Source organism: Falco cherrug, chromosome 7 (assembly GCF_023634085.1).
Source record: "Falco cherrug isolate bFalChe1 chromosome 7, bFalChe1.pri, whole genome shotgun sequence".
NCBI lineage: Eukaryota > Metazoa > Chordata > Aves > Falconiformes > Falconidae > Falco > Falco cherrug.
In genome coordinates, this window is record NC_073703.1 from 21,016,829 (window position 1) to 21,027,759 (window position 10,931).

The following is a 10,931-nucleotide window of genomic DNA, read 5'->3' on the forward strand; positions in this document are numbered from 1 at the left end:
CTATTTTGCCTCACATAAAAGCAAAGATTCTTCTCCCCTCCAGTAAGATTTCCACAGAGGTCCAGAAACAGCAGAGTAATGAGTCTGCAACTGTAAGGCGATTAGCATCAAGCAGTGCTCAGTTACAAAACAGAAACTGGTATGGATGCTACATAAATGATTGGGGTTTTATTTATTTATTTACTTACTTACTGTATGCCACCTTTTCATGTTCTTTTCAAATCATGTCCATGTAGCGTCAGACACAGAGGTATTGCATATAGTGCTTTCAAACTATTCATCACAAACCAGCAATGAAGCAGAACTCTAAAAGAAAATTTACATCCAACAGTTTCCTCAAAAATTGATTTAATCTGTAATTCATCATCAAAACAACCAAAGATTATGCTAGTGTGGATGTGGTGTTAGTAGCTTGTAAAGATACAGGTTGACCTGTTACAGAGTACAGAATTGAGACACATAATGCAGTTGAAATTAAATGGAAAGAAAACTGCAGCTAAAGTCTGTAATTGGGCAGTTGTCAATTTCAAAAAGTAAAATCTGCCTATGTCCATGTTCATAATATTCAAGTTTTACAGATAAAGTGTACACATGTAATACATACATATTTGCATAAGGTTTATTATATTTATTTTGGAACCTCAAGACTTCCTTGTTCCTTCTCCCCCAGGAAAGCAAAATGTGCCAAAAACTCCATAGAAAAAGAGCACTGAACTTTTGATCTCTCTATATAAAGACATATAACTAAAAGGTTGTCATATTGTTTACCAAATGTTTGTAATTTTTAAACTATAAATCTTAAAATTATAAGCCAAGTATGATTCTATGATTTTGTAGAGAAGTATCACAATACCAGCACAGTCAGCAAAAAAAGATCTGAACAGCCAAGAATATGGAAATCTAATTTCTTGTCAGCATAGTTCAAAGGAACTATTGATTAAAAAAGAACAGTTCTTTTGGAAAATATCAATTTCTACTTGACACAAATAAGAAAATTCCCTATATGAGCACTATATGAAGTGAAATGCAGCTCTTCACAACAGAATACTGTATTTTAGTACTGTATTTAAGGTGTATACTTAACAACAAATTATGTATAGAGTATATTTAGGATCAATTTTGCTTAAGTAGTGAGAGTATCACTAATTTTGTTTAATTATACTTTATTACATAAGAAAAAAATTACAGGAAGATCAGAGTCCACCCTAAGTATTTTTATGTGTGAGCCTGCACAGTAATTTTACAGGCCTCGTGCTGGTGGGTATTTTTCACAAAACTAATCCATATAACTTTGGAGAGAACCAGCAAGCCAAGTCTCCATGGTTTTAGGTTACCTGTTATCTATAAACCTAGATAATCATATACAGGTCTTTGACATGTTAACTATATCATAAATCATCTCATAGCTGTAAAATACACTAGCATACACCAAAGCAACTAGAGCCATCAGCCTCTCTATGCAGATATGTACTCACCTGAAGGTGGGAGAGGGACTAAGGGGAAAAAAAAAAGGAAAATAATCATATACAACCTTTTCCTTATCATTCATCTCTGTAGTCTCTCTCCCTGCCATTACTGTAAGAAGATCAATTTACAAAAAAAAGGTTCATCTACTGGGCTAACACAGCAATGATTTTGCAAGCAGGCAGAGGGGGCCTCTGTGATAAGAGGCCAGAAGCTGCCCCATGCCAGACACAAAAGGCTGAGCCAATCAGTGAAAGTGGTAGCACAGAAAGCACTTAAAAAGCACTTAAAAATAAAAATAAGCTGCTCAGCAGTTGGCAGGGTGGAGAAAGCATGAGAAACAATCTTGCAGACACCAAGGCCAGTGAAGAAGGTGGAGGCAGGAGGGGTGCCCTGAAGGAAGCTGCAGCCAGTGGAAAGCAGCCCACCCAGGAGCAGGTTTTCTGATGGAAACTGCTGCCTGTGGAAGACCCACACTAGAGCAGTTTTATCCTGAAGGGCTGTGGCCTGTGAAGAGGACCCACACTGGAACAGTTGACAAAGTGCATTACTTTCTGATTACAATTATGTCTTATACACATAATTCCTTGTATTTAGGGCTTCATTATCTTGATGTCATAAAAAAGCCCCTAAACAACTGTCAGAGACAAAGGTTAAATGAAAGTCATTGTGCTGCAAATGTAAAATTCCTCCTGTTGCATAAATGTCCTGGAAAACACAGAACTTAGCTGTGAGCTAGTAATGCCTACAAAGCAGTTAGCCAAGAGAAACCACAACACAATACACACTATGCCTCCAAACAAATCAGGAGGAAATAAGGCACTCTTCTGAAAACTGAGAGGATATAAAATACAAAAGCAGCAGAATGATAAAGACAACAATGCCCTGATAGGTTACAACTGGTATTATAGCTTAGAGGTGGAATCCTTCAAAATCCCTACCGGCTGGTTTGTAACAAACTGCACAGATTCTAACTTAAAAAAAAAAAAACAAAACAAAAAACCCACAAACACAACAATCTATTTGTGACCAAAAAGCTAAAACCAAAATTCTCAGCCCACCCAAGAAATGGAGTTTAACACACAAGATTTTTTTTTGTAGCATGTACAAGCCTGGTCTCAGTTGATTAGGTTAACATAACTTACTACTTCCATTTTCTTAAAAGTGATGCTAAAGAAGCCAACACTGTATCTATACATATAAACAATCCTTTCCTTACACATTTCAGCAACCAGCATTTCAGGCTAATCCCTCCAAGTGAGTTCTGTTTGTCCTCTTTATTGATGCTGCTTTCCCAGGGAAAACCCTATTCCTTCTACAAGCTAACTGTTTTCAGGTGAACCCACTGAGACTATGAGCTTTGCCATCACAATCTAAACTTCTACCAGATGCTTCACCAGGTGTGGCACCATCAGCAAGCAATCACATCGTATTTTTTTCTCCCCCTTGGAGAAGCAAGCAGAATACCTTTCTTCTCCACACTTCAATGCATTTATCTGAACCACAACCTAAAAATTGTGCAATGAGGCAAGTAGGTAACAGGTCACCTTGTGATGACTCTTTTTATCCCTTAACAAGAAAGCTTTAAAAAGCAGGAACTTCTGGCTTGATATGGCTTATTGAAATGGAAGTAGGTACAAAAAGGCACCAGAGAGTTGTGGCACCTAGACTAATCAGAATTGTTTGAAACTAGAGTTTTCACACTGATTAAGAGCTCTTTGTTCTTTGGTATCAACAGGGGAATACCAGAAATGAACAGAAACACCAGTCTGTCCCATGACAGCACAGTGACCTTTAAACCATGGCCATCACTGCCAAACACCTGAACCCCTCTCCATGCCGCTCCTTCACCACTTCAAACATAAACAACTTTAGAGGGCTGCGTTCGTTTATGTTTCTGTAAAAAAGCATACCACAAGAATCTTACGTGATCTAACTTCTCACAGAGGGTATTCTGCAAGATTATTATCTAAATATGATTAAATCATCCTCCTCTTACATTGTAATCTACTGTCATATCTCCAGGCTGTTGATCTCTCTATGTAAGTGATCAAGTGGCTGCTGGTTACCCTGTAGACAGTACTTGTACTATAGTATCCTTACTGTAGGACAGTTGTTTTACACTCACTTTTAAAAAGTCAATTTTATGTTCATTGAGACATGTATCATCATTAAACAGAGTCAAAGCAAATGATTCGAGCCCACAGTTCAAAGCAAAGTATTTTGGAAGTTACAGTTACACATAAGAATATCAATATTAACAGTTTTTAATCCCTACTTAGTATGAAAACAAGTTCTCCAGTCTTGGACTTTACCAACAAAATATTACTTTGTGTCGGCTAACATTTATCTCATGGGGAAAAAAGCAGCTTTGCAGAAAGCACACTTAATAATGTTTTATTTAATTCCATTTTCATGTGTCTTTAAGGACTAAGTTATTTCATTCAGAACATGCAACAGAAAAAAACCACTTTTTTAGGTGTTAGAACCTATATTCTGTTACATAACTGAAACATCAACTATTTATCTAAACCACCACTAAGGACACAAATTCATCTTCATGAAGTTTTTTACATGTACATATTTTGTCTGTAATGCATACTATTCATAATAGACTAATTAGATACCAAGCTTCACAGAAATTGTAAAAGTTTGCAATCATAACCACAGCTCATCTGCTGTGGTTATGCAGCAGATGTGCTTAGCAGAGAATAAAGCAAATGTTTACCAGTGCTGATCATGTGGATTACCACTTGCTCTTAAGAGAATTCATGAAGAATGATACCAAAACACAGGAAAAAATGGCATGCTGAAAAACAAAAAAGCCATTCAGACACAGTTGGTCAGCACATAGTGTGATCATCTCAGTGATTAACTGGTAACTATTATGGAAGTTTTTCAGATTTCCAACTAAGTGTTTAGCTGGACATTTACATTTCATACTTTCCAAAGGAGACAGTTTTAAAAATTCACCCTGAAAGTAGGCAAGGAAGATATTTCAGGCAGTAGAGGCATAAGCACTTCAGATCTTTCAGCACTTGGGTTTGCTGCGCCTTTTTTAACTTGAGATAAAAAAGAGCCTATATATGAAGAGCTATGTACCACAGAGTGTGTCAACCTATGGCCACACTTCTAACCACAGAAAGCTTCAAAAGATCCAAGTTCCTTGCACTGAACAAGTTCAAGATGTTAACGCTTAACGACAAACTTCTTCCAAAGAAGTTTCATATTGATGAATCTGTGACCATATTTACAGAATGTTGACAAATCAATCCAAAATAATTTCTTTCCTTATGCAGTATTGGGCTTTCCTAGAAAAAAACATTTACTATCAGATAAAGTTACCAACAGAAGTAACCTTTCCAAAAATAATTTTCCACATAGCTGATATTCATCAGTGTGTGTGACAGCATTTTCAAGCAGTGTGTTACTCCTACAATCTATTCTCTATCTGTCCACACGTGACTTCAGCCATTGACCAGCATAAAATGAAATACAGCAGCAGTTTCCTGTCATTTCACACACTGTTTTGGGGTGTGGGTTGATTTTTTTTTTTTTTTTTTTTTTTAGCTTTTGGCACTGTTCAGAGATGGAATACACTGTTGCCTTCAAGAGTATAGCTGAGAACACTGAAAAGACATTTTTCCGAGTCTCAACTTAGACTTAGCAATTGTTGACTCTTAACAAAGAATCACAAATGATAAAAATGTGATTTAAAAGTTACAGTTTCTTTTCAACTTCCTGAAAAACACTTTTGGGAAAAACACCACTGCATTTCTGAATCACATCACAGTAATTTTTGAAAAATTACTCAAAAAATGCACATAACTGGAAAAAGCTACAGCCCATTTAAAAGCCCTCATGTGGGGCTGTCATGTTTTAAGCATTTCCTGGAGGATTAAGAATTTGAGGATTTCTTCCACCACACCATTACAAGACACAACACAAGACAGAGCAGCTAGAACCTGAAAGTAGAAATGGTTGTCTACAATGCCATACAATATGTAAAATATGCTCTTATTTTCCTAGTCACAAGCAAGCACTGTATGAAAGAAGATACCTGCATACTGAAATCAGAGGAGAGGATCAATATAAAGACATTGCTTTAGGAAAAGGAAATCCCAAGACTACAAGAAGTTGCCATCCCTCCATGCAATACTGCAAGGATACAGTCTAGCAGAGGTGATCTGGAGGGGAAGAGCTGCTTGGAAGTGCAGAAGATGCACCGAGAGGATTATTATTGTCCTACTCCAAGAGCTTCTTAGAAAGTACCTTTCCTCTGATGCTTTGAAATTATTCAGGTGAATGAGGTCTCTAGCGCAAGCTGAACATAGCTTAGAAAAAAATTTCAGGAACAAATTTCAGGAACAAAGTGCACGTATAAATGGGATGAATGTCTTCCTCGCACTGAGAAAGCAGCTGGCCCATCTAGCATCTTGTTGACATCCACCAAGCCTTTTTCCCCCTCTTCTCCCAAGTACATTCACTTTGGTACTTAGCGCAGGCAAACTGGCAGCTGTGTCTATGGGAAATTCTATATGCAGCACATCATTGCCTTTCATAATGCCAGTTAGAATTTCTGGACCATAGATGCCTAAGACAATTATTTACTGAATTGGGTAAAGCTATTAATTCAACAAATAATCTCAGTTTTGAAATCAGGGAAGTTACTTCTGCTGTTTTCTAGAACCCTGGCAGAACCACACTCAGTCCAGCTGCACGTTCTGTGAGTTTGGTTCCTTGATACATATGGAGAAAGAAAAAAATAATTTAAAGAAATACACCTTTATCTAAAAAAACACATCTTAGAATTTTTGACTTAAAATTGAAACTGGCCCTTTTTTTACAAACATGGTACCAAATACCACGTTTGGTTCAAACCACAAAGTGGTTCAGGATGACTGTAAAACTTAGGGGACATTATTTCGTTCATCACAGCACAAGGCATATTAGACACTCACAGATATCCCTCTTTTTCTCTTAAGTGATACTCAGCCAGGATGTACATGTAGGTGCATGCAGGAGGTCCTGACACTCTCTATCAATATTCTCTCACACCTTCCTTTAAGTGGACACTTTGTGGCAAAATATTTATAAACCAGGGCCTCCCTCTTCACCCTTTGCTTCCACGGTAGAAGCAGGGATTCCACTTTGTGGCAAATAATTTATAAACCAGGGCCTCCCTCTTCACCCTTTGCTTCCATGGTAGAAGCAGGGATTCCACTTTGTGGCAAATAATTTATAAACCAGGGCCTCCCTCTTCACCCTTTGCTTCCACGGTAGAAGCAGGGCTTCCACTTTGCCCAGTTATCCAACATCTTTTGCAGTAAACCTTCACTAAATCTCAAAACCCCCACAGCCAGCAGAAAGCTCACTGCAGCTGGACTCGCAGACTACAGTGCTGTTGCTGTCACTCCCTTGACCCGTCAGTTGGAACGATCAGAACACTGGAAAAGCAGGTTAGAGCCCCAAGTCATCTTGTCAAGTCTTTTTAAAAAAGCGCGTTACACAGGGTTGCATTCTAGAGGCATTTTCCCTGCGTTACACGCTGAATGGGGGTAAGATAAAAAACCCTTCCTTTAAACAGACACGCAAGATACACAACAACCTGCAGCGCTGGTAAAACCAAACGCAGCCACGCCACGGGGAGGGAGGAGACTTCCTTTTATTCACCTGCGGTTACGGCGATCGCCCTGCCACCGCTCCACCACTCCCCAGGAAGCAGGCACCCGGGCTGTCAGGTCACCCTTCGCGCAGCACCGGCTCCAGCGCCCTCAGCGAAGCCCCCCGCGGCGGGGAGGGCAGCCGCACGTGGCGGCGCGGCACGAGGGAGCCGTCGGTGCCCGCCGCGGGGACATGCGGCTGTGCGACAGGAGCCCCCCGCAGGCGCGGAGGCGCTGCGCGCTGCTGCTCGGCCCCCTGCTGCTGGTCGCCGCCGTGGCGCTGCGCAGCGCCACCCGGCCCTGCCCCGCCGGCCATCCCCGCTGCCGCCACCGCCTCTACCGGGCGCTGGAGCTTTCCCCCGCCAGGAGGATCAACTGCTCGGGGATCGTCCGCGGGGACGAGAAAGCCATCCGGGAGGCCCAGCTCAGCAACCTGGAGGTGGCGAACAAAAGGGTTGCCCTGACGCCCAGCGAGTACCTGAACATGGCGAGGGACTGCGGCAGCTTCAAGGAGACCCGGCGATTCATTGAGTTCCCGCTGAGCCAGGAGGAGGTGGAGTTCCCCATCGCCTACTCCATGGTCATCCACAACAAAATCGAGATGTTCGAGCGGCTCCTGCGGTCCCTCTATGCCCCCCAGAACATCTACTGCGTCCACATTGACAGCAAGTCTCCGGCCACTTTCAAGGAGGCTGTACAGGCCATCGTGGCCTGCTTCCCCAATGTCTTTGTGGCTAGCCACCTGGAAAATGTGGTCTATGCCTCCTGGTCCCGGCTGCAAGCTGACCTCAACTGCATGCAGGACCTGTTGCGGAGTCCCGTGCCATGGCGCTACGTCCTCAACACCTGCGGCACAGACTTCCCCATCAAGACCAACGCCGAGATCATCCGTGCCCTGAAGGTGCTGCAGGGGCGGAACAGCATGGAGTCAGAGAAGCCCTCACCCCTCAAGCGGCAGCGCTGGCAGTACCACCACGAAGTGGGGACATTTATCTCACGGACTGCCAGAGAGAAACTGCCGCCGCCGCACAACTACCCCATGTTCACAGGCAATGCATACATTGTGGTTACCCGGGCCTTCGTGCAGCACATCTTCGAGAACCCCACAGCTCAGCAGTTCCTCGAGTGGGCCAAGGACACCTACAGCCCTGATGAGCATGTCTGGGCCACCCTCAACCGCATGCCCGGCGTGCCCGGCGCCATGCCCCAGAGCGACAAGTACCAGCTCTCGGACATGAATGCCCTGCCCCGCCTGGTCAAGTGGCAGTACCTAGAGGGTGACACCAGCAAGGGTGCACCCTACCCGCCCTGCACCGGCCAGCACCAGCGCGCCGTCTGTGTCTACGGGGTGGGCGACGTGTCCTGGGTGCTACAGCAGCACCACCTCTTGGCCAACAAGTTCGACCCCATGGTGGACGATGCCGCCATCATGTGTCTCGAGGAGCACCTGCGCCACAGGGCCCTCTACGGCCGGGGACTCTGAGGGGAAGCGGCCGAGACCTTCGTCAGCACCTGCCTCCTTCCGTAGGCGCGCCCGGCCGGCGGCGCCTCAGGGACTGCAGGAGGGGATGGAGACCCGCGCCGTGAGGCGAGAGGGCGCGGCGTCCCCGCGCTGGCGGGAGGAGCGGCCGCCGGGAAGGACACCGAGCGCCAGGGGCGGCCGCGGGCGCCTCAGCGCTGCCCTGAGGCGGGGCGGGCGCGCGAGGCAGCGAAGGGCGGGAACAGGCGGGCGGCCCTCTGGGGCGCGCGCAGGGCCCGTGCGGAAGGGCGGGAGCGCTGAGCCCCGCCCCCCCCCCCCCAAATCTCCTCAGGGGCAGCGCGCGCCGCGATTTCCCGCCCGCCCTCTCCTCACAGACCGTCCTGAGGAAACGCGGATTTCTCCTGCCACAGTCTGTTCCCAAAAGTGACCCCAGGGCTTCTTACTTGAGACAGGCAGGGCCAGGTCATGGAGCACGGTGACTCCACGTCCTGCTACAAGCAGAGCCGACACTAGACTGAATTTGCTCTTCTAAACATCACCCAGCAGGCCACCTGCCCCGGCCCCTGCTGCACTGCTCAGGTGGATATCTGGCTGCTGCTTTTGCATCGCTAAGTTCCTGTCAATAACCATTAGCCATTAACAAAAAAGATATTCCGTCAATAAAAGCCAATATACTAAAATAGATGGCTCTTTGGTATTCTGTACACCATAGTGCTCTGAGAAGAACTACTTGTGCTCCTAGGCAGAGCCGTTAAACCAATTACCCCCTCCGCACCCAACTCCTCCATCTGTGACACAGGGAGAGGGATGCTTATGTGGTTAATAGTGTGCAAGCTTACATTTTTCTCCTCTCCCTTTCCCTCCCCCCAGAAAAGAGTTTTTTGTGAGGAGTGCACTGGGTAATGTACTTGCCATATCCAGCAGTGTATCTGGCCTTTCAGATGAACAAAACAATCATTCAGCATGTTGTTTTCTTAAGCTTCAAGAAGCTGGAAGAAAGATTTGTGAACTTCTGTGGTTTACCCATGTCTTTTTTCCCACCTTCTCACATTAAAGCTAGCCACTTGACATGGATCCAACAGCTTTTCACTGGTTATAATGCCAAGGGATTAATTTGGTTGTCTTTGTAGTACCAAAAAAAAAAAACTTCAGGTAATTTTTATTGTCAGTAAACACTCTCACCTCAATTTATAAATTAAAGGTGTCCAGTGGAGGATTAGCATTATACAAAGAATATCTGAAGCAGTTCCACAGCACCAGGCTACATTTAAGTGACGTTAAGTGATGACTGCAGTCACACAGATCTTTACAACATTGCTTTAAATAGGATGAGAAGATGAAATAACTGACTTGAAAAAGTGTGTCACTGCAATTTTGTTTGACATTTTAAGATGAACTTGGTTGTAAAATGCTGATTTTTAAAATGCCATGGTGATTTCACAGCAAACGTTACAGGGTACACTCCCCACCCCCCCAAACTACTGCCAAAAAAAGCTCTCAAACATAAATACCAAACATATTATTGGGCATTTGTTTGTTCAAAAAGAGCAAAGTAATAGGATTGCTGGTCCCAGTGGGAAACTTTCCATCTTGTGTAAACAGACATTTGCTACAACAGAGGTTAAAGCTTTATGCTAACCTGACAGTAACACAGAACATTTGAAAATGCTTTCAGCAGCAAATTCAACATTAAATGCCAAACGTCTAATACATTCTTTTAGAACAAACAAAACTTCTCTGGTGACTCAGGATGAGAACTCAAGTCTCCCAGCACAGAGGAGGGCATCTAACCACTGCTGCCTAGTCTGCTTTTGCTTGTTGGAGCTCTTTCATTTACTTTAAATTAATACATATTAGCCCCAAATGGTAAACTACTACCAGTGGTTCATTTGGGGGATTGGGATATGTTCAAGTTTCTGGACTAAATCAGGCAGAGTGGGGTCAGTGTGTTTCTGACTGGCAAGGTGCTGCCATTTTCCCTTGGAAAATGGAGGAAAAAAAGGTGCACCTGCATGGAGAGAAAAAACCCCTCATACTTCTCTGTTCTAAGGAATTGCATCAAAACCATACCCATCTATGAAATGGATGTCTCTAAGACAACCTAAATAATTTCTTTCTCAAAGAACCTTCTGAGCACCTACAGAAAGCAAGATGTTTAGGCAGTGGAAGGAACCCCAGCCTGAAATAGTGAAAGACTGTTAAAAGAGGGATCTTCTCTCATTTTGCAAACATACCTGTCAAGAAAGATACATAATTACAGGTTACTTACAGATTCGTTAACAGTAATTTTTATCCCCTTCACTCTGTAAATATGTTGAACTTCT

The 10,931-nt window shown here is 43.7% G+C and overlaps 1 protein-coding gene across 1 annotated transcript; it reads left to right on the top strand.

The window, feature by feature from the left end:
• The first annotated feature begins 6,676 nt into the window (after positions 1–6,676).
• Positions 6,677–9,267, top strand: GCNT3 (glucosaminyl (N-acetyl) transferase 3, mucin type). The gene has a single exon (XM_005434117.4). The coding sequence runs from the start codon at positions 7,321–7,323 to the stop codon at positions 8,608–8,610; it is 1,290 nt and encodes a 429-aa protein (XP_005434174.4). The 5' UTR covers positions 6,677–7,320; the 3' UTR covers positions 8,611–9,267.
• The last annotated feature ends 1,664 nt before the right edge of the window (positions 9,268–10,931 follow it).

Excerpts from the sequence above, each read along its gene's own strand:
- GCNT3 (XM_005434117.4), top strand. The coding sequence starts at position 7,321 with ATGCGGCTGTGCGACAGGAGCCCCCCGCAGGCGCGGAGGCGCTGCGCG.